Here is a 27,052-nt window from a genome sequence, read left to right on the forward strand (position 1 = left end):
CCTCCTCAAGTCTCTATCGAACTGCTGTGGAAGGAAACAAATCAGTTTCTTCAGCATTGAAAGGACGAGCTGAAAGTTCGTATGTTTGTATAATAATGTAGACTATAAATTAAAAGGTGAATTAAAATTATTTCTGGTAAAATTGGTTGTGCACCTTGACATGTATCATCATTGAGTCCAAGTAACATTTATTGTGTGGTGTGTGCCTCAACAGGAAATGATCCACAGTAACGCCTTTATCTATTGTCCATGGATTCAGCTACAAGCTAATGCTAACAAGGAATAGAAGTCTCCATACCCTGGACCCAGACCATCCCAGCAGAGCGAAGGCATAATGATCCATCGGTGGCGAGACCAAGTCCACCCGCACTGCCCGCCAGCCCCTGCTGTCCCATTCGTCTTTGTGGAGACCCTTGTCCACATGGCTGCTCTCCAGCCGCATGATCAGGAAGCACTTTGCAAACTGGTCCATGGCCGTGAACCTTTGACCGGGAGGGTTTGACGTGTTAAAGGTGGAGGGCTGGTAGTCACAGTAGAGTAGGATGCCCTGGTAGACAGAAAGAAGATGCTCTGTTTCTTGGTCACAATATAACCCACAAACTAAACATGAGAAATACATTCGAGTTTCAAGAAGAAACCTCTAGAAAGGTTTTGCGATTATGGCCAATGCTGCTAGTAATGATACTCGGTACAACTGTACGAGGTAAGGAAGGCGATCAGGGCTTTCGTAATGTGGTAAGTCCCCTGGAACGTCTGTCGAACACTCATTCCAGCCACTTTCAGTAAAATGAACACAATAAAAAAAAAAAAAAAAAAAACGGGAAGCATAAATATAGAATCAGTAAAGCTCTTAAGGCTACAATCTCACGTCGCCTCAAATGGCAATGATTAAAGTCTTTTCAGTCGCTCTTTAAAGGTGGGCAGTGAAGGGGACTGCCTGATGTGCGTTGGTCACAGAGAACTCTCTGTCCCCTCTGAACCGCCGCTTCGACCTCGAGACCTCGAGCAACGACTGATCTGGGGCGTCGACCCGGGATGTAGGGGTGAAGAAGCTCAGAGAGGTGCGAGGGGGCGAGATCATTTTAAAGTAATAAATCACTAATATCAGTAATTAAAGAAACATCGAACTCTTCTAAGATTCTGTGAGAGGGAGCAAACGCTTGGCATTTTAGCTTTAAAAGCACTAAATGAGCAAAAGTACAAGCAGCTAAAGCAGAAAAGCTACTCTGACAGACACACAAAACAGTTGCCAGATCTGCAAACAGGTCAAAACGTCCGGATACAGAGAGGAGACACGCGGCAACCGGCCGTGGTTGTGTGCAAGCCAGGGTTATAATAGTTTTGGATTTTTAATTATAGTTTAGTTTTAGTTAGTTTTGAATTTGTTTTCTCTAATTCAGTTAGTTTTAGTTAGTTTTTAGAGTGGATTTGTTAGTTTTTATTAGTTTTAGTTTTGTTTTTATTCGTTTAATTTAGTTTTTATTAGTTTTAGTTTTTCATACTTTGTGTTATTTGTCAGACGCAGGATTAAAAAATAATAAAATAATACAACTCAACAAAAGATAACATAAAATAATTTATATTTTATATATAACAGTCCGCAGCATAGCTGCTAACGTGCTACAATCTCGCAGTTAGCTTTCTTGTTTCTCTCCGTCGTAATAAACACATCCCACATGGGGCTGGAGCGCTCGGCGTTTCCTGCCGGCTTCCGTCGGTAGTGACGTCACCAACCCGATTCTCAACGAGCAGTGACGGGAACAGCCGGACGGAGCCGCTGGCTCACGTAAAACTCCTCGAGCAAAATAAATCAATTTCAAAATCGATAAAGACGAAAACGAAGGGATTAGTGTCTTTAATTTTTATTAGTTTTAGTTAGTTTTGTGAACGGACAATACCGTTTTAGTTAGTTTTAGTTTTCTCTTTTAATTTTAGTTTTTATTTAGTTCAGTTAACGAAAATGTTTTTTCAATTCTAGTTTTCGTTTTTTCGTTAGTTTTCGTTAACTATAATAACCCTGGTGCAAGCATCAGCAGCCGAGATCCTTCGTTGTTCGCACGCCGGATGGAAGAGTCCACGGGAGGAACAGGAAACATCTGCTGAAGACGAGGGAGAGGGAGTTCCCACCTACATGGCAGTCGAGACAAACAACGCTAACTATGATGCAGACTGTGAAAATACAGAGGTCCTCCCAGAGACTGCTGCTGATGCTGGACCGGTGCAGTCACGTCTGTATCGTACGCGTTCTGGGAGACAAGTCAAGCTTCCAGCTGGATACAGAGACTAAACGTAGATGTGTCACACAGTTTGAGTAAAACATGCTTAGGTTATGTTGTTAAGGACTCGAATATGGTGAATTTTTACCCTCGCCGAAGGGGAGGCGAGGGTATTGCAATTGGGTGCGTTTGTTTGTCTGTCCGAGCGCATAACTCAAAAACTAGGAACCCAATCGACTTGAAATTCTTACACAAGCAAGCTTCTGTCCGTGGCTCGGTCCTCCCCGAGAATGGCGTTGATCCGGATCTGGATCCAGATTCTAGAATTATTTTTACATCTGGAATTGTGCCTGTGCTGTAAACTGCCACTTTAAGAGGGAGGGACACGAATGGCATGATGGGAAAAAGAGTCCAGAAGGAGTCTTGTAGTACGTTCCGGAGCAGCAAGCTAGAGCAGGTTTGGCCCCTCTGATCCGGAAGCCCTGTTTACTGTCTCACAAGATCCAATAGTCTATTGGAGGCGGGGTCTGCAGTCTCTGATTGTCTTTCTAGTTTTTATTCGTTTTCTTTGTGGTAGTAAAGCACTGCTGTTTGTATTATAAGGTAGATGATAGAATGCAACACAAGGAGTTAGTTTTTGTGTGTTATTGAAATGAAATGAAATACTTTATTCATCATTATCTGTCCGACACACAATGAAATCGCGTTTTCACCCTAGAACAACGGGCCCCTTGAAACAACCACACACTAACACGTCATCAAAGGAGAGGGAGTAGAGCCGTTAGCGGGGACGGTGCCTTGCTCAAGGGCACCTCGGCAGTGCTCTGGAGGCTCCAGTCACCAACACACACTCCACATTCCGCCAGAGCTGGGACTCAAACCGGGGAAGCGGTGGACTTCTGCGCTTCCCAGCCCAGGGACCAGCCCAGGGACCAGCCCAGGGACCAGCCCAGGGACCAGCCCAGGGCCCCACCCAGGGCCCCACCCACTGAGCCACTGCCGCCCCTAAGTATTTGTAGTACTTAAGCTGTTTGAATGACTGGGTTGAAATGAACGAGGTTTAGGGTAAGTACAAGAAAACAAAAAAAGAACTTAAGAGGGATGTAATGTATTCTGTGAGTTTGTGTAGCGCCTGCCCAAATGTAAATGTGCTTCACGGAAGTCGGTGAATAAAGACGGGGTTGTTCAGTCTATAACGGTGTCCGAGTCACACGATATACGATAAACACTGTCCAGAGAACTCTTTCTTCCGTTTTTGTGCTTTGGGCATCAAACCAATAGCCTGCTGATTGCATGGGTTGGGGAGAAATCACATTTTGCTCATGTGTGTCCTCGATATTGTTTGAGCGCAAACAGAAATAGAACAACACGCAACAACTTACTTGCTGCGTCAGTCGATCAACAAGGTTGCGTAGCAGACTCTCCTCCTGCCCCAGTTCAGGCGTGGTCACGATGAAGTCCACATCGTGACCAAACTCCTTCCCCCTGTAGGTAAAGACATTGCGTTAAATGAGATCCACAGCAGGGCCTTGGTGCCCCCACCCTGAAAGCACTAGTGCTCCGCTGACACTGCGTGAGGCTGTGAACGCCTCATCGATTTGTAATCCTCCCCTCAACAAAACCGCTTTAAAACGTATCAGCTGTCCTCTCAATGAGGCTCATGTCGGGGGCGTTTCCCTCGGAGGTGGGTCACAGCTGCCCGCGAGTCCTGGAACTTCTGTTTTGCTGTGCATGACGGCGCTGAATGGATCGATTTCAAGAGATACACATGATGTGCATTTCAATTCTTTTACAAAAGATGTGGTCGAGAAAGACGAGGCAATAAGAGACTGCACGTCGTGCTGAAAATGAAAGCCATGCGCACGTTGGTGCTGAGCGTTTGGTCATCCGGGTCGCTCCGGTGGCCGTCCGCTGCTGCAGCAGAACCAGCTCCCAGAACTCCCAGAGTGGCGAGTCAGCACCGACAACCAATGCTTGTATTCCACGCTGTGAGAAGTGTGGAGCCATTCCGGGTTGCTCCTGATTTAATACGCATGTCAAAGTCAATTGTTGATCAAAAAATGAATGTAACCAAATTCTGTCAAACACAAACTATAATTTTCTAATGATAACCAAAACGAAAAGGTGGTCCAATACTCGGTGGCTGCTTTTAGTCTCGTAGCTTTTGTTTATTTGACAAAATAAAATACAAATAAAATACAGAGATGCAAAATTAAAAGCACCAAGGGCTCTTAGAAGGACCTGAATGGAAGACGGTGCACCTCATGTTTGGAGCAGGGTTAGCGCTGTCGCCTCGCAATAACAGGGAGCCAGGTTCGTATCCCAGCTGTGCTGAGTTTGGATGTTCTCCCCGTGTCTGCGTGGCTTTTATCCAGGTTCTCTGCTTTCCTCCAAAAACATGCAATTTCGGTGAATTGATTACTCCAAATCGTCCGTAGCGTGTGCGTGAATGGCTGTGGGTCTATGTGTGTGGGCCCGCGGTGCATTCTGGGTGGACCCCGCCTCTCGCCCACAGCAAGCTGGGATAGACTCCAGCAAGCAGAAGAAGATGGATGGACTGATACACACGCGCACACACACACACACACACACTACCGTTCAAAGGTTTGTGCATCCAGACAAACTACTTGAGATTTTTTTAATATATATTTTTTTCTCTACTGTGTGACAAAAGAGAATGTGACCATCTTTAAAAAATAAATAAATGCTGGACTACTTTAGCTAACATGTTAACACTGAAGTGAGGAGACACGTCTCGTACCTGCGAAAGCCACCCGTCAGTGTTAGCAGAGCGTCCGGTGTGATGGCGTGGACCGCTCGCTGGATCACGCTCGTCAGTGCTCGGGCCTCTGCTTGACTGACAGCCCTGGAGATGTCTCCATAATGCAGGAAGCCTGCAGGGAACAGGGGGCGTGGTCATTAGTGCCGGAGCGGCCATCCGTCACTGCTGTTTGCTGTGGGGGAAAGCGAGGCAGCGTGAATTAGAAGGACCATCTGCAGCAGACACTAGTGATGTGTGTGGCTGTGCACGTCTGCAGCAGACACTAGTGATGAGTGTGGCTGTGCACGTCTGCAGCAGACACTAGTGATGTGTGTGGCTGTGCACGTCTGCAGCAGACACTAGTGATGCGTGTGGCTGTGCACGTCTGCAGCAGACACTAGTGATGCGTGTGGCTGTGCACGTCTGCAGCAGACACTAGTGATGCGTGTGGCTGTGCACGTCTGCAGCAGACACTAGTGATGCGTGTGGCTGTGCACGTCTGCAGCAGACACTAGTGATGCGTGTGGCTGTGCACGTCTGCAGCAGACACTAGTGATGCGTGTGGCTGTGCACGTCTGCAGCAGACACTAGTGATGCGTGTGGCTGTGCACGCCTGCAGCAGACACTAGTGATGTGTGTGGCTGTGCACGTCTGCAGCAGACACCATTGATGCGTATGGCTGTGCACGGCTGCAGCAGACACTAGTGATGCGTGTGGCTGTGCACGTCTGCAGCAGACACCAGTGATGCGTGTGGCTGTGCACGTCTGCAGCAGACACTAGTGATGCGTGTGGCTGTGCACGTCTGCAGCAGACACTAGTGATGCGTGTGGCTGTGCACGTCTGCAGCAGACACTAGTGATGTGTGTGGCTGTGCACGTCTGCAGCAGACACTAGTGATGCGTGTGGCTGTGCACGGATGCAGCAGACACTAGTGATGCGTGTGGCTGTGCACGGCTGCAGCAGACACTAGTGATGCGTGTGGCTGTGCACGCCTGCAGCAGACACTAGTGATGCGTGTGGCTGTGCACGTCTGCAGCAGACACTAGTGATGCGTGTGGCTGTGCACGGCTGCAGCAGACACTAGTGATGCGTGTGGCTGTGCACGTCTGCATCAGACACTAGTGATGCGTGTGGCTGTGCACGTCTGCAGCAGACACTAGTGATGCGTGTGGCTGTGCACGTCTGCAGCAGACACTAGTGATGCGTGTGGCTGTGCACGTCTGCAGCAGACACTAGTGATGCGTGTGGCTGTGCACGGCTGCAGCAGACACTAGTGATGCGTGTGGCTGTGCACGTCTGCAGCAGACACTAGTGATGTGTATGGCTGTGCACGTCTGCAGCAGACACTAGTGATGCGTGTGGCTGTGCACGTCTGCAGCAGACACCATTGATGCGTATGGCTGTGCACGTCTGCAGCAGACACTAGTGATGTGTGTGGCTGTGCACGTCTGCAGCAGACACTAGTGATGTGTGTGGCTGTGCACGTCTGCAGCAGACACTAGTGATGCGTGTGGCTGTGCACGTCTGCAGCAGACACTAGTGATGTGTGTGGCTGTGCACGTCTGCAGCAGACACTAGTGATGCGTGTGGCTGTGCACGGCTGCAGCAGACACTAGTGATGCGTGTGGCTGTGCACGGCTGCAGCAGACACTAGTGATGCGTGTGGCTGTGCACGCCTGCAGCAGACACTAGTGATGCGTGTGGCTGTGCACGTCTGCAGCAGACACTAGTGATGTGTGTGGCTGTGCACGTCTGCAGCAGACACTAGTGATGCGTGTGGCTGTGCACGTCTGCAGCAGACACTAGTGATGCGTGTGGCTGTGCACGTCTGCAGCAGACACTAGTGATGCGTGTGGCTGTGCACGTCTGCAGCAGACACTAGTGATGCGTGTGGCTGTGCACGTCTGCAGCAGACACCATTGATGCGTATGGCTGTGCACGCCTGCAGCAGACACCATTGATGCGTATGGCTGTGCACGTCTGCAGCAGACACCAGTGATGCGTGTGGCTGTGCACGTCTGCAGCAGACACTAGTGATGCGTGTGGCTGTGCACGTCTGCAGCAGACACTAGTGATGTGTGTGGCTGTGCACGTCTGCAGCAGACACTAGTGATGCGTGTGGCTGTGCACGTCTGCAGCAGACACTAGTGATGCGTGTGGCTGTGCACGGCTGCAGCAGACACTAGTGATGCGTGTGGCTGTGCACGGCTGCAGCAGACACTAGTGATGCGTGTGGCTGTGCACGCCTGCAGCAGACACTAGTGATGCGTGTGGCTGTGCACGTCTGCAGCAGACACTAGTGATGCGTGTGGCTGTGCACGGCTGCAGCAGACACTAGTGATGCGTGTGGCTGTGCACGTCTGCATCAGACACTAGTGATGCGTGTGGCTGTGCACGTCTGCAGCAGACACTAGTGATGCGTGTGGCTGTGCACGTCTGCAGCAGACACTAGTGATGCGTGTGGCTGTGCACGTCTGCAGCAGACACTAGTGATGCGTGTGGCTGTGCACGGCTGCAGCAGACACTAGTGATGCGTGTGGCTGTGCACGTCTGCAGCAGACACTAGTGATGTGTATGGCTGTGCACGTCTGCAGCAGACACTAGTGATGCGTGTGGCTGTGCACGTCTGCAGCAGACACCATTGATGCGTATGGCTGTGCACGTCTGCAGCAGACACTAGTGATGCGTATGGCTGTGCACGTCTGCAGCAGACACTAGTGATGCGTATGGCTGTGCACGGCTGCAGCAGACACTAGTGATGCGTGTGGCTGTGCACGTCTGCAGCAGACACTAGTGATGTGTGTGGCTGTGCACGTCTGCAGCAGACACTAGTGATGCGTGTGGCTGTGCACGGCTGCAGCAGACACTAGTGATGCGTGTGGCTGTGCACGGCTGCAGCAGACACTAGTGATGCGTGTGGCTGTGCACGCCTGCAGCAGACACTAGTGATGCGTGTGGCTGTGCACGTCTGCAGCAGACACTAGTGATGTGTGTGGCTGTGCACGTCTGCAGCAGACACTAGTGATGCGTGTGGCTGTGCACGTCTGCAGCAGACACTAGTGATGCGTGTGGCTGTGCACGTCTGCAGCAGACACTAGTGATGCGTGTGGCTGTGCACGTCTGCAGCAGACACTAGTGATGCGTGTGGCTGTGCACGTCTGCAGCAGACACTAGTGATGCGTGTGGCTGTGCACGGCTGCAGCAGACACTAGTGATGCGTGTGGCTGTGCACGTCTGCAGCAGACACTAGTGATGCGTGTGGCTGTGCACGTCTGCAGCAGACACTAGTGATGCGTGTGGCTGTGCACGGCTGCAGCAGACACTAGTGATGCGTGTGGCTGTGCACGCCTGCAGCAGACACTAGTGATGTGTGTGGCTGTGCACGTCTGCAGCAGACACCATTGATGCGTATGGCTGTGCACGTCTGCAGCAGACACTAGTGATGTGTGTGGCTGTGCACGTCTGCAGCAGACACTAGTGATGCGTGTGGCTGTGCACGTCTGCAGCAGACACTAGTGATGCGTGTGGCTGTGCACGTCTGCAGCAGACACTAGTGATGCGTATGGCTGTGCACGTCTGCAGCAGACACTAGTGATGCGTATGGCTGTGCACGTCTGCAGCAGACACCATTGATGCGTATGGCTGTGCACGTCTGCAGCAGACACTAGTGATGCGTATGCCTGTGCACGTCTGCAGCAGACACTAGTGATGCGTATGGCTGTGCACGTCTGCAGCAGACACTAGTGATGCGTGTGGCTGTGCACGTCTGCAGCAGACACTAGTGATGCGTGTGGCTGTGCACGTCTGCAGCAGACACTAGTGATGTGTGTGGCTGTGCACGTCTGCAGCAGACACTAGTGATGCGTGTGGCTGTGCACGCCTGCAGCAGACACTAGTGATGTGTGTGGCTGTGCACGTCTGCAGCAGACACCATTGATGCGTATGGCTGTGCACGCCTGCAGCAGACACCATTGATGCGTATGGCTGTGCACGTCTGCAGCAGACACTAGTGATGCGTGTGGCTGTGCACGTCTGCAGCAGACACTAGTGATGTGTGTGGCTGTGCACGTCTGCAGCAGACACTAGTGATGTGTGTGGCTGTGCACGGCTGCAGCAGACACTAGTGATGTGTGTGGCTGTGCACGGCTGCAGCAGACACTGTAGATACAGTAGAACTGATGGCTCTGTTTTTGATTTCATTTGTTTCATTTTGTCTTTTCCTTCCTTCGGGACAGAAAGAGCTGCACCTCAAAATGATGGATGCCCAGAAATAATATGGCCATTCAATTGTAAAATAATATTTGTATTATTCTTTAATATCTAATTATTATTATTTCATTATAATTAAATACTTCATAATGTCGTTTTCCAGCAGAATGACTTGGTCTGTGGACCTGACTGGTTGGAGAGGTGCTGGTTTGCCACCTGAGTGCTGCCAAGGTGCCCCTGAGCAAGGAACCAAAGCTTAGAAGCTGCTCCCTGGGTGCCGCTACATAGCTTGTCCATGTCTCTCTCTCCATTCATTAATGGAGAGAGATTAATAAATCTCTCTCCATTAGGATTAATAAAGGGAACGTTCATTGTATTTCTGTGTGTGTGTGTGTGTGCGTGTGTGTGTGTGCGCTGGCAGGATCTAACAACAAAATATAGAACAGGAACAAGCCTTTTGCAACATGAAGCGTATTTTACACGCAGGCTCTGCATCACGCATTTGAAATGGTTTTCCTGGAGCCCTGTTGCTGTATCCATCCCAACGATCCTTACACGGACCAACACGTCTCCCCGGAGGCCCGAGGAGGCCCGAGGACGCTTCACGGGAACAGCAGGCGATGATCTCTACTACTGCTGCCTACTAGCTTGTGTTTTCAGTGTGAACACGCTCCTGCCCTGCCTGTAACAGGAACAGGGAGTCTCATGCAGGAATGAAAAGGTTGTGCACAAGCCCCCGGGAAAGGTGCTGCAAATGCAAACTCCACTAGAGCTTGGGGGGGGGTGCTGATGTACCATTTTGTTGCATCCGGTTGAGACGAATGCTGCTGTTGTCCAGAATGCTGCTGAAGGAGCGGAGTCCTCTGCGGAACCACTTCTCGGCCGTTTTCGGTCCCACCCCGAACACACTTGTGAACAGCTGGGAGGAAATGAGGTGAAACGCGCTCTGGAATGAGGTCTTCTCAGAAGGTATTCAAAGCAGCGAAGAGTTACTTCAGTGTCCTTGAGAAAGAGCACCGAGTTGTGTTCCAACGGCTCACCTTGAGCGTCTGATACCTCTCATCAGATCGGACCGTCTCCACTTCAACCGAACGGCCGTGTTGAAGAATCTCCTGGAAAGCATCACAGTGATCCATCAGCCCCAAATCAACAGGCTGCTCCAACTGCCATGAACCAATCAAAGAACAGCAAAGGAAGAGCTTGTTGGGCTCATGTTCCCAGTGTTTGGTGATTAAGGTGTGAAAGTTAAGCCTGAGATGAGGTCGTTAAATTCACTGCCAAAAACAGACCAAGAAGCCGAAACTCAAGAAACGGGAAATATTCCAATAAGTTTTTCTTATAGTGTCTTTCACTGGAGTGACATGAAGGAGGGGTGGACGGCTGGACCTCAGGACGCAAGAGAGAGACAGGGAGACAGTTTTCACTTCTCTACTTCTCTACTTTAAGGAGACATATTCTACCGTTTCTCCACAAGTTAACGCAGGTCCCAGACACTGACATGAAACAGATGCTGCAGGACAGCGTCCCTCATTTCTGTCTCAAACAGATGCTGCAGGACAGCGTCCCTCATTTCTGTCTCAAACAGATGCTGCAGGACAGCGTCCTTCTTTTCTGTCTCAAACAGATGCTGCAGGACAGCGTCCCTCATTTCTGTCTCAAACAGATGCTGCAGGACAGCGTCCCTCATGTCTGTCTCAAACAGATGCTGCAGGACAGCGTCCCTCATGTCTGTCTCAAACAGATGCTGCAGGACAGCGTCCCTCCTTTCTGTCTCAAACAGATGCTGCAGGACAGCGTCCCTGATGTCTGTCTCAAACAAATGCTGCAGGACAGCGTCCCTCATGTCTGTCTCAAACAAATGCTGCAGGACAGCGTCCCTCATGTCTGTCTCAAACAGATGCTGCAGGACAGCGTCCCTCATTTCTGTCTCAAACAGATGCTGCAGGACAGCGTCCCTCGTTTCTGTCTCAAACAGATGCTGCAGGACAGCGTCCCTCCTTTCTGTCTCAAACAGATGCTGCAGGACAGCGTCCCTCATTTCTGTCTCAAACCGCTCTGCCAGAAACGTTCTAAACCCGGAAGCAAAAGTACATTCATAGCGAGTACGTTACCATGGTAACCGTGAGGGACGTTTTTAGCACACAATAAACCATTTTTGCCAGATTCGTTTCATGCAGGAGACAGAGGGACTGTCTCTACACACACACACACACACACACGGCACGATGACGGAAATAATCTCAGGACGGAATAAAAACGCTTTGAATCATCCATCCATCTTCAAACCGATTATCCAGGGGGGGGTCGCGGGGGCAGCAGCCTGAGAGGAGCGGAGATACTCCGTACTCTGACGGAGAGTCCAGCCCCCCTACGGAGGAAGATCATTTCAGCCGCTTAGTCTCGTAACCACAGGAGAGGGTAGGAACGGAGATCGACCTGTAAATGGAGCGAGTCGGTGTCTGTCTCTGTCTATGTCTCTGTCTCTGTCTATGTCCCGCTCCACACAGCCGTCTCGTTCTGGTTGCTTCAGTGGCCAGCTGTGTTCTGGGCTTGACTTGGCGATGCCATCAGAGACCTTGCTCTGACCGACAACAAGGATCTTCACTATTCTCTAGTTTAAGATCACTCCAGTCCAGAAGCGGGAAGGGAATGTTGCATGAGATCCTGAAGTGTGTGACGGTGTGTGAGACGGGGTGTGGAGGTTGGATTTCTGTGGCTCCCAGTAGGAGTGGGAGGGAATGAAAAGGCAAAAAGAGCTTTAAAGAAGGGGGGAGTAGAAATGCACGCCCAGATTAGCAAGACAGAGGCAAAGGGAATAATCTGGGAAAAGGCTAGGTGGGATGGAACTTCACCTTGCAGAGAGGTACCAGGCAGGGCTTCCCACTCTCTCCTTTGTTATTTGCAATATTTATTGAACCTCTAGCAGCAGCAGTGCGGCAAAACACCAGGATCAAGGGAATCAACGCTGCGGTGTCAGAACACAAAATCAATTTATATGCTGATGACGTCTTGCTTTATTTGCAAGAACCCTCGGCTTCGCTGCAGGAAGTATTCAAGTTGATAGCTAAATGTTCACAACTTTCAGACTATTCCATCAATTGGACAAAATCAACATTACTTCCCATTACAGAAAAGTCATGGAACCCTGCAGACCAGGACCCAAACTACTCCTTTCCTACGGGCGATTTAAAATACCTGGGCATAAATATTTCACCTAAACTCTCTGAGTTAACCCGATTAAACTTCACCCCACTTCTGGATAAAATCAGCAGTGACCTGAAGCGTTGGAATAACCTCCCGATATCCCTTTTGGGAAGAATAGCCACCATCAAAATGAAAATTTTACCACAAATAAATTATTTATTTTCAATGATTCCGTTTAAACCAACTTCCAACTGCTTCCAGTCGTTGGATTCAGCCATCACTAAATTCTACTGGAAAAATAAAAAAGCAAGAATTAGTCTATCTACCATTCAGAGGAGTAAATCTAAAGGAGGCCTGGAAGCCCCAAATTTTATGAATTATTACCTGGCTAACCAGCTACAATATCTTGTACTATGGATGCACCCGAATAGAGACTCTAATTACTGGTTAGAATTGGAACAGAAGGACTGCGAGGATATTAGACTCGCAGATCTCCCCTTTATCACAACAACCATTAAACGGCATAACTGTTTTAAAAACCCGATGATTTCTTCCACCTTGTCCGCCTGGTGGAAAGCGTTAGAAGTTACAAATTCTAAACTGGAACCCTGCATGTTCTCTCCAATCTGGAATAACCCTGACTTTCAGGCTAGCAATCAACCTTTCCATGTAGGTATGTGGGAACAGAAGGGAATCTCTCAACTCCATCATCTCTTTCATGACAATACGTTTATGTCATCTACAAAATTGTTCCAAAAATATGAACTCGGAAGCGGAAATTTCCTTTACTATCTTCAGGTAATGAATACAATTAAGAAAAGAATTCCAACGCTCCGGGGCCCGCCTCAGCCACCTGTATTTGTTATGGAAGTCACAAAGATTTCCCCGACAGTTAAAAAGACCCTTTCTAAGATTTATAAACTCCTCTCAAGCACAGATACGTTACTTCTTCCCATCTCAAAATGGGAGACGGATCTGTCACGAACCTTAGATCATGACTTTTGGACACAAATCTGTGAAAATGCATTTAAAATGACAAAACACAGAAATCTTCAACTCATCCAGTATAAGATCCTTCATAGAACACACATTCAATATATGATGAAGAAAATGGGCTTCTCTGAATCTGACATCTGTTCTCAATGCTCCCAAAATACTGCTGACACTTATTTCCATGCCCTATGGTTGTGCTCACCCGTCCAGGATTTCTGGGTCGCAGTATCACATAGACTGTCGTCCATCTTGGATTGTACGTTCCCTTTATCTCCGATCACTTGTCTACTCGGTGACTTGGCAGAAATCGTTATTTCACAGAAACATACGCACCCCACACTCGCAGCCCTCGCCATCGCCAAGAAAACAATCCTCGTTAACTGGAAAAATAAACAGTCTTTAAACATCAACCATTGGTTGAATCTCCTCATAGAACACATATCAATGGAGAAAATCTCTGCTTCCAAAAAAATAAATAAAAAATATTTGAAATATTTTACAGAAAGTTGGTCTCCTTTTATTAAATCATTAAATATAAATATTGCAACCTGATTCTGCCTGCTAGCGAAAGCCACCACAACGATGTAAATGGTGATGCTGCTTACATGTTTGTTTTTTTGCATGACTCATCTTGTTTCTGTTTTCATTTAGGAACCCGGTTTCTGTCTCCAGGACCGAGTGGACCTCAGAAGTACATCACCTCCCAGCCATTCTAACTTTCTATGTTTCAGCTCCAGTCTCCAGCTCAATGTTCTTCACACAAGGATGGTTGATCTCCGGGGCTGTTGCATGCTGGGCTAACTCTTCAGGGGCTGTCCCCCGTGGCTTGATATGTGCAGCCCGGCCCCTCTGGTCTCTGCTGGGTGGCGCATGCGTCTCGGGCGGCCGCCGGTGTTCCCCTAGGTTCCCATACCAGGGTGCTGGCCTATGCGTTCGGGATGGCACTGAGCTGGCGCAGTCTGTCACTCCTCTGCTGGTGGTAGCGGCCCGGGTCCGGCTGGTGACCTAGGCGTGGCCATGGCCCCCTCACCTCCCCTCCCTCCTCTCTGACCTCTCTCCTCCGCCCTCCCCGTCCCCCGCTCACCCTCTTCTCCTTAGTCCCGTCTCCTGTCCTGCCTCCCCCCTCTCCCCTCTCCCTTCTCCTTCGCCTCCTCTTCCCTCCCCGCGTAGTCTTCCCCTTTAACACCTCTCCTATTCCGGCATCCTGCCTCCCGCCGGGGCCTCCTGGCGTTGGTGGGGTGTCGGGCCGGCCCCCTGGTTTGTGCCCCCGGCCTGTCTCTCGGACCTTCCCTCTGCCTGCCCCTTGTGTTCCGTCTGCCTGCCTGGATTCCCCGGTTTGTGACCCCTGCCTGTCTCTTGGACTTTCCTTGTGCCTGCCCCCTCTGAGCTGTCTGCCTGCCTGTCCTACACGCCAATAAAAGTCATTTTGTATTTCCACTCATCTGCCTCGCATTTGGGTCCTACCCTGCCCCAGGCCATGACAAAAATAGTCAATGCAGCTCTGCCCTCAGTCCCCTCAATCCCTGCATACCTGAATAAACACCTCCACAGATTTAGTGACACCCACAGCCACAACACTAGAGGGAGCTCAAACAACAACCTGATTACCCCCTCCTATAGGACTAACATGGGTAAATCATCTTTTTACAATACTGCCCCCTAAGGGTGGAACTGTTTGACTCCTGCCCTCAAAACATGCACCTCTTTGGCCTCCTTCAAAACGGCCCTAAAAATACACCTTTCAGGGGGACAGAAACGGAGATAGTCATCACGACTCTCTCCGGATCAACCCCCCCCCCCCCCCCTTTTTGAGTAATTTATTTTTATTTTATTGGTATTGTTAAATGTCGATGATTTATGTACGAAGGACTTTCAACGGAAACAAGACCGCAAGGGCTTTTTAGAAATGCTCCTCTTAGACAGGATGTTTGACTGTACTTGTACTGTAATACATGCTACTGTGTGACTGTACTTGTACTGTAATACATACTACGGTTTGACTGTACTTGTACTGTAATACATGCTACTGTGTGACTGTACTTGTACTGTAATAAATGCTACTGTTTGACTGTACTTGTACTGTAATACATGCTACTGTTTGACTTTATTCGTACTGTAACACATACTACTGTTTGGCTGTACTTGTACTGTAATACATACTACTGTTTGACTGTACTTGTACTGTAATACATGCTACTGTTTGACTTTATTCGTACTGTAACACATACTACTGTTTGGCTGTACTTGTACTGTAATACATGCTACTGTTTGACTGTACTTGTACTGTAACACATACTACTGTTTGGCTGTACTTGTACGCTAACATTCTATCTCATAAATATATTCATCATCATCATGGGGGGTTATGGATAGGGGTTGTGGTGTTACGGATAGGGGGTTAGGGTTAGATATAGGGGATGGGGGGGTTATGGATAGGGGTTGTGGTGTTACGGATAGGGGGTTAGGGTTCGGGGACCAACGGGTGTTTGGACTGCTTCAATTCAGGGCAAATATTGATTCCCATCTTATCATTTCAAAGCATGAAAGTTACTTACAAACATATAAAAGTTGTGTGTTGAGAGGTTATCCATCTAGTAAATGCATTATTTATTATTTGCATGTCCAGATGAATAATGAGCTAAACCGTTGCCTTACATCCATGACTGCTTTAGCGTGCTCCCCCAGGCAGGGCAGGTTGTGAGTGGCGTCCAGGCTTTGCACCACCCAGGGCAGGCTTTTCAGGACAGATGCAGCTCTCCTGAAGCCCAGGCACCGGCCATCCAATTCGTTGAATTCATAGCTCTCTGCCAGCACTTCAAAAGCATCCTAGAAGTGGAGATAGGCAGTAGCGGGTTAAAGGAGTACCTTTACAGCAAGAAGAAAAACAAATACCCACCTGTAAGGTATGGTGTACTACGCATTATGAGGTTATCTTAGTAAAGTACTGGAACAAAAGAAAGTGGGAATCCGAGCTCAGAGGTGTTTAATCCATTGACAGACGCTCTGACAAGTAGAGGAGTTCCTCTGGACATTCTTTGTCGCTCTGTCCTGTCTTTGTCCAGTCGGACATGCAACCTGTCCTTCTGGATGACTTGCTATCATCAATAGTTAATGATTACAGTAGATCCAATGAAGGAAAAAAAGGCTAACTTGACAAATGAGGAAATCATTTGTCAAGGATCTCAGAGCATTTTGGTGTCTTTCAATGCTTCGGTGTTAAAGCCCACGGCTTTACTACACTGAACAAAGATCTAAACTCCACACTTTAGTTCCTGCTCCCACTTTCCTTGAGCTGAACTCAAAGCTCTAAAATATTTTCGATACATAAAAGAGCATTTCTCTCAAAACATTTTTACAAATATGTCTAAATCTGTTTAAGTGAGCGCGTCTCCTTTGCAGAGATAATTCCTCCCACCTCACAGGTGGCGCTGATGAGACAACATGAATATCACACAGGTGTAGCCACAATGAAAGGGCACTCTGAAATCACCAATCACCCTGTGGAACTCCATATTTAACTTCTGTGTACGTAGAAGATTTATCATGAACACGTACAAACTGAAATCTATCAGATAAATATAATCTAAAGATCCTCTAACCGTGTAGAACCTGGACCTGTGGCCCTCAACACTGATGTCCATATCGCTAGCATTAGCATTTATAGTTTTTGTACACTGTACACTGAGTGTTAGGTTCTGTCCAAGGTTTCTGCCTGTTAAAGGGAAGTTTTTCTTGCCTCCGTCTCCAAAGTTCTTGCTCTTGTGGGTCAAGTTGGGTTCTGTCTTTCCCTGCTAATCCTTTAAAGTGCCTTGAGACGACTTCCTGTTGTTATCTGGTGCTGTAGAAATAAAACTGAATTGAACTGAATTCTCAGACTTCAATTTTAGTCGGTGGGCAAAGTTTCCATCACTGCCATCATGCCGTCTTTGAACTACTCCTGGGTTTTTTCCTGGTCTTTATGTGATGCCCATATTAACAGTTGCACATCCACTGATCCAGGCTCACGCATCAACGCTGCGTCTGTCTTGCAGCATTCTGCTCTAGCGTGTAATGCCTCTCAGGCTCTGCTTTATCTCCGTCAGTGATACCTGCTCCGTGTTCTTCTCCCTGCTATTTCTATTAATACAGACAAGGTGCAAAAATATGCAAAGCAGTGGTGGTATTCTAAACAGAAATGAAGAAAAACACAAATGCAACACAACATTGCATTTGTATTGAGAAAGGATGTTCAGGCAAATTTTCAGCAAACGCTTTTCTGTCTAATCAGGAAGCCGGAGAGGTGGCTGTCTGGGGATGGTGGCTTAATCACAGGGATAGAGGAATGCAGTGGGGGTGCTAAATATGGAGTTACTGCTGTGGAAAGAAGGGATTAAAAACACTGCGAAGCTGCTCTCCCAAGGTGAAAAGCGTGTGGGCATTCCCATCTCGACAGGCCGTCCATGAGGACCGCATGCATGCAAACCGCTGGAGGTGAATTTCAGTCTGGGTGTGAAGCCATTGCCCCCACTGGACATCGCTGGTAAGTAAAGGCCTTATGAAGCAGATGCTTTACAGATACGTCTGATAGAAACACATGAGCAGTCTCCAAACTCCCACACAAACACACTCTGAGGTCACGTCACAATACTTCACATCTCAGTCCTCTGCTCTCAAAACTGTGAGCCAGCATCAAGACCGCTTAGAGAGAAGAGCAGCGTGAATGTTCCTCTCTATGCGACACTTCCTGTTAATCATCGAAGTGAAATTAAACAAAGTCAACGACTGATTCCCATACCAACAACTTAATACTCTATGATTTGGTACAGCACTTGTTTAGTGTGTAACGTGTAACGTGTGATTTCCCGGAGACAAAAATGACGTCTTGAAGGATTGTTTTCCTCCAGAGCCCAAGAATATTCCGTCTCCACTTCGAGGTCCTGTCCCACCCCTCCCTGCTAAACTGCCCAGCAGATGGTGGAGGGACACGTCTATCTTTGCTCGTTAAAGGTGTCACGTCCGTCGGCAGTCTGGCCCTGCCATGCGGCGCCTCGAGGCCGTGCCAGCTGCAGACGCCACTCATTTGCAGGTTAATGTCTTTTTGTGAAACTTGTGGCTGGTGAGTGAAGCCAGGCATCTAATTAGAGCAGAACAGATTGGAGGCATTTCATGCTGCAAAGCCAGAGCTAGCGTCCCCGGTGGACAAACGCAAATTTGTGTCCAGAGGTTAAATAGCAGCGTCTTACTGTGAAGATCTTGTTGTTGTTTTCGGTGGTCGTCCGTCTCTGGCAGGCATATTGAGACACAGCAACCACAGCAGTGGGCTGAGAGTCGTCCAGCAATGCAGGCAGAATGTCCTGTGTGCAAAAATAACCACAAACATCAACACAAGCAAACCAACACGTCGCCTCACAGCTCTTTCATTCCTTTTGCTTTGACAAATTGCTGCTTGCTTCAATGTGCACATTTCTGTGAGACCACCTGATTAGCACAGAGCTAGCACACTCGTCTCAGTCTGGATCTGGTGGCCTCCGAGTCCATTGCGCTACTGCTACAAATCTGCTGATGTGGTACAACTAAAAATGTGAGCACATTGTTTTAGTTTGCCAATTGGTAATTATAAATATTTTATAATTTAAACATTTGTATTTTTGATACAATGTTATTCTACGGTCACTTGCTTGGTATGGACAAACTGATGAGCACAGAAGTCCAATAAAAGAACTCCACTTGTTTTCAGATCGGGGAGGCCAGTCATCCCAATCATTCCCCTAAAAGTCTCACTGTCATTGTCCATGTGAGAGTTGAAGTCCCCCAAAAGAACAATGGAGTCCCGGGTCTGAGCACCAGTAACCCTCCCAGGATCGCCAAGAAGGCCGGGAACTCTGTTCTGCCATTTGGCGCGTAGGTCAATACAACAGTGAGACACCTGTCCCCGAGCCGAAGATACAGGGAAGTGACTGTTTCGTTCACTGGAGTAAACTGGAACACATGGCGGTAGAGTTGTGGGGCTACAACCAAACCCCCCATGAGGCTGCCGCCTCTCACCACCGGCAACACCAGAGAAACGTAGAGTCCAGCCCCTCTCTAGGTGTTTGGCTCCAGGGCCCAAGCTGTGGGTGGAGGTGAGCCAGACTGTATCTCGACCATGGAACTCCAACCTTTTTCGTGACATGTGCCAGTTTACAGTACAGTAGTCCCTCGATATAATGCGGTTCATTTTCCGCAACTTCGCTGCTTCGCTGAGTTTTTTAGTGCAATTTCAGATTTTTTTTTTGCCTTGAAACGGCACGTTCAAGTCGAAGGGGCGCGGTCGGAGGAACTGTGAAATACGCGCGAGTCGCTATTAATCATTTCTCATGTGTTCAACCTCGTAGGTTGATCATTAAAATTAAATTTGTTATTTCTAAAAGCTATCATGTTTATTTGTTAAGCGTTTGTTTAATAGCGCTCTTATTCTCTGTGTAAAAAGAGGCTTTTATTTTGTAGGAGCATAAACGTCACGTCCCTTTTGGGTTTTGTTTCTTCCTGTTGATACATGTAGCCGCTGCCGTTCCGCTGTGCTAAGCTATCCAATAAAGCAGCATGAGAGGCTAAAGACAGCACGAGTAGAATATTTGTTCTTCTGCACTCCAAGCGGCTCTTTCCTCGACCTGCACGCCTTAACATTATTAACAGGAAAACGTTTACTGTACGTACTATATATTTATATTTCTCAAACAAATGTTTAGTTCTGAAAACAGGTTTTGATCTTTGGTTTCATTCTATAATACTGAAACAATCTATTTAGATTAATGCCTGACTGTTAAAGGTGTATAAAGTGTGTGGTGAGGGGTTTTACAGCCTTAAAACATTTATGTACATGTATAATGAAAATTCTACTCTGATTTAGACTGTGAGACCTTGACTAGCCACATGAAAGATAAACTTGGGCGTGATGTTACCTGTCAAAAGATAGAAACTGTCCAAAGCCGGTTCAGTTCATTTAAAATAACTGCAGAGTGCAAAGAAGTGGGTGAAATGTACGATCCAGAGCTGTGGCCTGAAGGCACTTTGGTGCGCCGATTCTATGAGACACGCAAACCCAAGCCTACAGTGGAGCCAACAGCAGTGAGGAATGTGCCTTTAATGGGGGCTGGGGTGCTTGACGCCCAGTGCTAGCCACAGTGATGGTGGTCAGAGTTGTGTCACACAACCCACGAGGCTTGCGCCTGGGACAGACTGCTGGGGACAGAGCGCATCGTGCTGTTGTTGACCAGCTACTCGAGGCTACAGACATTCTCTGCCTGCAAGAGACATTTTTAGCCAAACAGGACCTTGATAAACTTAATTCTGTCCACTGTGATTTTCATGGAGCAAGGGAGTCCACAACGGATTTAGGCACTAGAATGGTGCGTGGTAGAATACCTGGAGGTGTGGCCATTCTGTGGCGCAAGAAATATGACCCAATGATCAGTATTATCAGATTAGAGGTGGACTGGTGTATTGCAATTAAGGTTGTGCATGATATGAATGTTTTTATCAATGTAAATGTTTATACCCCATATGACTGCTATAAAAATGAAGATGAATATATGACTAGATTGGCATTTTTAAACTCATATATTAAGGAATGCACATATGCAAATATATTTGTGATGGGTGATTTGAATGCAAACATCTCTGATGACAAATCTCTCTTTGGTCAGCACTTGATGCAGTTCTGTCATGACAGTAAACTGGTTCTTTCCAGCATGAAGCTCCTGCCTGTAGATAGTTATACTTACGTCAGTGAAGCATGGCACACAACATCCTGCCTGGATCATACCATGAAAGTCTGGAAATAGTGGAGATTTTGTATGGGTTGACTACTACTGATCACTTACCTGTCTCTGTGACGATAAATGTTGAGAACTTACCTGTCTGCAGCGGTTCAACAGAAGATGGCGCCAACAGGGTCAAAATTAATTGGACTAAACTATCAAAAGAGGATGCCCTGTTTTATTGTGGGAAGACAGATGCTCTCTTAAGGGAAGTCCAGCTACCCATGGATGCTGTTTTATGTTCAAATATTAACTGTGATGATATCACTCACTGTAATGACCTATGTGAAATGTACGATAGTATAGTGAGTGCTATATATGAGGCCAGTAGACCTCTACACACTCACCCCAGAAAGGCTGGAGCAAGTATGTAGCTGACCATCAAGAAGCCGCTAATACAGCTCATAGGGCCTGGGTTATAGCTGGTAGACCCAGACAGGGGCCAGACTTCGGGCGTAAGAAACATACTCATGCTAGATATAAATATGCAGTGCGCTTTGTTGGGAAGCATGAGCAAGCCTTAAGAGCTCATTCTATGGCTGAAAGCTTGCTGGGTAACAATGTCACTGAGTTCTGGAAAGAAGTAAAAGCTATAAATAGGGTCAAAGCAGTACTGCCATGCCACATTGAGGGTGTATCTGGTGCATCTGGACAACATAGCAGAGCGTGGAGGCAGCACTATGCAGCTCTGTTTAATTGTATTAAAAGTGAGCCCTATTGTGTTGGAAAGTTAAATGAGGAAGTGATTCATTTTGCTCCCGACGAGGTTTATCATGCTATAGAGCAGCTAGCTGATAACAAAGCTAGTGGCTAGGATAACATCACTGCAGAGCATCTTAAGTTAGCCGGCCCCAGAGTAGCAGCACTGCTGTCCATCTGCCTCGCAGGGCTGATGACACATGGTATACTGCCTGAAACCATGGAAACCATGCTGACAGGGACATTAGTGCCTGTCATTAAGGACAAGGCAGGTAAAATAGAGAGTTTGAACGACTACAGACCCATCGCCTTAGCCAGTACTCTTTCTAAGGTGTTAGAAAAGATGTTACTAGATCGACTGAGTGAGTTCATCAACACCACAGACAATCAGTTTGGTTTTAAATCTAAGCACAGCACAGATCTATGTATCTCTGCCTTGAAAGAAGCTGTTGAATCCTACAGAAGGCAGGGCTCTACAATGATCAAAGGGTTTATTGATGCTTCCAAGGCATTTGACAGGGTGAATCACCATAACCTGTTTACTAAACTCAAGCTTAGGGGTGTGCCCGGATGCATCACACGTATCCTGGTTTACTGGTATGCCAAACAACATATGCAGGTTAAATGGGGAAGCAACCTATCCTCACCCTTCAGTACAGGCAATGGAGTACGGCAGGGGGGGCTTCTGTCTCCAGCCCTGTTTAACCTTTACATGGATAACCTGTCCAAGCAGTTGGGGAAGTGTAAGACAGGTTGTCTGATCGGGGACACTCGGTTAAACCATCTGATGTACGCAGACGACTTGGCAATTATGTCCCCCAGTACTGTTGGGTTCCAGCAGCTGTTGGGTGTCTGCTCCGAGTATGGGGTTGAGTTTGATGTACAGTACAATGCAAAGAAGAGTGTGGTGTTGATATGTAGGACCAAGGAGGATCAGAAGCTGCACTTTCCAATGTTTTACCTGTCGGGGCAATCCCTCTGTGTATCTACCTGTGTGAAATACCTTGGGCACATCATAACAGACAAGATGGAGGACGATGCTGACATGTGTAGGCAGAGACGGAAGTGAACATGCTAGTCCGTAAATTCCTTTATTGTTCTGAGGATGTGAAAGTGAGCTTGTTTCGGGCTTCCTGCACGCCTCTGTACGCGGCCCCATGATGGGTCCGCTACGAGAAGGGGACCCTGCAAAAACTCCAGGTAGCATATAATGACTGCCTGAGGATACTGCTGAGGAAGCCCAGGAGCAGCGGTGCTAGAAAGCTCTTTTGTGACTCAGGACTGAGCTCTCTACAGGCCCTCTTGAGGAACCTGATGCTTAAGTTCATGTCCCGACTTGATGGGTCCTGAAACAGGTGCAGCTCGGTCAGATATCAGTCATATCTCTGGAAACGTTGGTATTGGTGTCTGTTAAGACTCTCCTGAATAAGATGATGTTTTGCTGTGTTTTTGTGTTGTATGTTTTTACTATTGGGTCTAGAGCCTGTAATAAAGTTTATATATATAATAATTGTAAAAAAAATAAAAGTTACTACATTGTGGATTTCACTTATTGCGGGTTGTTTTTGGAACGTAACCCCCGCGGAAAATGAGGGACTACTGTATACTCAAGCCTAGAGAGCCAACACTTCTTTAAATGATCTGTTGTTACAGTATTTTTGCAGTATTTAAACTTAACTACCAAGTCCCTTACTTGATTGTTATATGTAATAGATCGATTGGCAAGTTGTATTTGCATGCTTTTATTTTACTCAATGGGGTTTTTGAACTGCTCTTCATCTGAGCCGTCACACAGGACCTGTTTGCCATGGGAGACCCTACCAGTAGCAGAAGGCCCCTGACGACAAACCCCTGGGATCATTCGGGCGCTCAAACCAACCACTATAAGTACCACTGCATACACACTCCTACTGTATACACAAATATAGTACTATATACATAGTACTGCATATATAACACTTCCTATATACCTCCACTTCCTGAGGGTGCTCAGGAGGAACCACCTGGAGGAGAAGCTGCTGGTGGCCTTCTACAGAGCCCCCTGGAGAGCATCCTGGGTACTGCATCACGGTGTGGTACTGCATCACGGTGTGGTACTGCATCACGGTGTGGTACTGCATCACGGTGTGACACTGCATCACGGTGTAGTACTGCATCACGGTGTAGTACTGCATCACGGTGTGGTACTGCATCACGGTGTAGTACTGCATCACGGTGTGGTACTGCATCACGGTGTAGTACTGCATCACGGTGTGGTACTGCATCACGGTGTGACACTGCATCACGGTGTAGTACTGCATCACGGTGTGATACTGCATCACGGTGTAGTACTGCATCACGGTGTGGTACTGCATCACGGTGTAGTACTGCATCACGGTGTGGTACTGCATCACGGTGTAGTACTGCATCACGGTGTAGTACTGCATCACGGTGTGGTACTGCATCACGGTGTAGTACTGCATCACGGTGTGATACTGCATCACGGTGTAGTACTGCATCACGGTGTGGTACTGCATCACGGTGTAGTACTGCATCACGGTGTGGTACTGCATCACGGTGTAGTACTGCATCACGGTGTGGTACTGCATCACGGTGTGGTACTGCATCACGGTGTAGTACTGCATCACGGTGTGGTACTGCATCACGGTGTGGTACTGCATCACGGTGTAGTACTGCATCACGGTGTAGTACTGCATCACGGTGTGGTACTGCATCACGGTGTAGTACTGCATCACGGTGTAGTACTGCATCACAGTGTGGTACTGCATCACGGTGTAGTACTGCATCACGGTGTAGTACTGCATCACGGTGTAGTACGCCGCAGCGGAGAGGAAAACCCTGCAGAGAGTGATCAACACAGCCCAGAAGATCACCGGCCTCTCTCTGCCCCCCCTGGACTGTATCACCGGCTGCTCTCTGCCCCCCCCCTGGACTGTATCTCCGGCTGCTCTCTGCCCCCCCCCTGGACTGTATCTCCGGCTGCTCTCTGCCCCCCCTGGACTGTATTTCCGGCTGCTCTCTGACCCCCCCCCTGGACTGTATCGCCGGCTGCTCTCTGCCCCCCCTGGACTGTATCACCGGCTGCTCTCTGCCCCCCCCCTGGACTGTATCACCGGCTGCTCTCTGCCCCCCCTGGACTGTATCACCGGCTGCTCTCTGCCCCCCCTGGACTGTATCTCCGGCTGCTCTCTGCCCCCCCCTGGACTGTATCTCCGGCTGCTCTCTGCCCCCCCCCCTGGACTGTATCTCCAGCTCTCGCTACCTCAGCAGAGCTACAAACATTGTTAGAGACTCCTCCCACCCTGGACACACCTTGTTCAACCTGTTGCCCTCAGGGTGGCGCTACAGGTTGAACAAGAGCAGGACCAACAGACTCAGGGACAGTTTTATACCGAGAGCCATCAGCGCTCTAAACACCGATCAGCAGCGCTCCTAATCTCATTGTGTATCCACTACACAAGGACAATAAAGGCTTTCTATTCTATAAACTTACTACAACATATACAGATATATTACTCCATACATCCTATTACATAAATACTACTTTATACATAACTCTATTAAATAGCTTGATAGACGTCTGTAAATTCTTCCCTTCATCTGTCCCACTATGGTTGGTTAGAGTGAGCACACCTTGATGATGTGTTTGCTGTCCACCGTGACAGGCCCCCCCTGCCTCATGCTGTCAGTGAACCAACTGATGTCCAATACATGCATGTTGGGAAGATTCTTGGGGGCACTCTCCTTGAGCCACGTCCAAAGAGATGAAGCCTGGCTGCCCTCCGACACCACATGAGTGACATCATCACTGTAAAGGGAGAGGAAAATGCTGTCAGGGGGGGTTATATTGGGTCCAAGCAAAGATCCGGGAGAATCCGGAGAGAACCCACGCAGATGTAGAGGCTTGGAAATAGCAAGGCATGGGTTAAAATATTATTTGATAAGATTGATTAAAAACAGACAACCCTACAATTTTATTTTCTGTGAATAGCGTTATTTTCATGTATTCATTCATTTGGTTCCCATACAAGCTCTTTGGAGTTGCATGTAATTCCTACGCCGTCCAGTAGATGGCGCATAGCGCGCACTGGTAGAGAGTAGCGAAGGCACCTGTAGAGGAAGAACTATATCCTGTGTGTGAAGTAAACGCAGCTAACTAGAGTGTATCTGTCTATTCTTTATCACCAGCAGGCTGATTACTTCACTCACGTATGCCCTCTGAACCCCAGAGGAGCAACACAGACACGGGGAGAACCCGGAGAGAACCCACGCAGACACGGGGAGAACCCGGAGAGAACCCACGCAGACACGGGGAGAACCCGGAGAGAACCCACGCAGACACGGGGAGAACCCGGAGAGAACCCACGCAGACACGGGGAGAACCCGGAGAGAACCCACGCAGACACGGGGAGAACCCGGGGAGAACCCACGCAGACACGGGGAGAACCCGGAGAGAACCCACGCAGACACGGGGAGAACCCGGAGAGAACCCACGCAGACACGGGGAGAACCCGGAGAGAACCCACGCAGACACGGGGAGAACCCGGAGAGAACCCACGCAGACACGGGGAGAACCCGGAGAGAACCCACGCAGACACGGGGAGAACCCGGAGAGAACCCACGCAGACACGGGGAGAACCCGGAGAGAACCCACGCAGACACGGGGAGAACCCAGAGAGAACCCACGCAGACACGGGGAGAACCCGGAGAGAACCCACGCAGACACGGGGAGAACCCGGAGAGAACCCACGCAGACACGGGGAGAACCCGGAGAGAACCCACGCAGACACGGGGGGAACCCGGAGAGAACCCACGCAGACACGGGGAGAACCCGGAGAGAACCCACGCAGTCACGGGGAGAACCCGGAGAGAACCCACACAGACACGGGGAGAACCCAGAGAGAACCCACGCAGACACGGGGAGAACCCGGAGAGAACCCACGCAGACACGGGGAGAACCCGGAGAGAACCCACGCAGACACGGGGAGAACCCAGAGAGAACCCACGCAGACACGGGGAGAACCCGGAGAGAACCCACGCAGTCACGGGGAGAACCCGGAGAGAACCCACACAGACACGGGGAGAACCCAGAGAGAACCCACGCAGACACGGGGAGAACCCGGAGAGAACCCACGCAGACACGGGGAGAACCTGCAGACTCCTCACAGAATGGCCACAAGCCGGAGACGAACCAGCAACCATCTCGCTGTGAGGCAACAGTGCTTACCACTGCGCCACCGGGCCGCCCCCC

The 27,052-nt window shown here is 48.7% G+C and overlaps 1 protein-coding gene across 1 annotated transcript in view; it reads right to left on the bottom strand.

Annotated features, from left to right (window-relative positions):
* Positions 1–27,052, bottom strand: part of dntt (deoxynucleotidyltransferase, terminal) — a 37,784-nt gene that overhangs the window by 7,908 nt on the left and 2,824 nt on the right. Inside the window, exons 2-10 of the mRNA XM_068741136.1 lie at positions 25,435–25,609; positions 18,547–18,657; positions 15,980–16,150; positions 10,228–10,299; positions 9,983–10,106; positions 4,978–5,110; positions 3,599–3,701; positions 299–547; positions 1–24 (exon numbers count right to left, since the gene is read on the bottom strand). The exon at positions 1–24 is cut by the window's left edge and continues 60 nt beyond it. Coding sequence (XP_068597237.1) covers positions 1–24; positions 299–547; positions 3,599–3,701; positions 4,978–5,110; positions 9,983–10,106; positions 10,228–10,299; positions 15,980–16,150; positions 18,547–18,657; positions 25,435–25,609 — 1,162 coding nt within the window. The remainder of the gene's footprint in view (positions 25–298; positions 548–3,598; positions 3,702–4,977; positions 5,111–9,982; positions 10,107–10,227; positions 10,300–15,979; positions 16,151–18,546; positions 18,658–25,434; positions 25,610–27,052) is intronic.

Source organism: Brachionichthys hirsutus, chromosome 7 (genome assembly GCF_040956055.1).
Source record: "Brachionichthys hirsutus isolate HB-005 chromosome 7, CSIRO-AGI_Bhir_v1, whole genome shotgun sequence".
Lineage (NCBI taxonomy): Eukaryota > Metazoa > Chordata > Actinopteri > Lophiiformes > Brachionichthyidae > Brachionichthys > Brachionichthys hirsutus.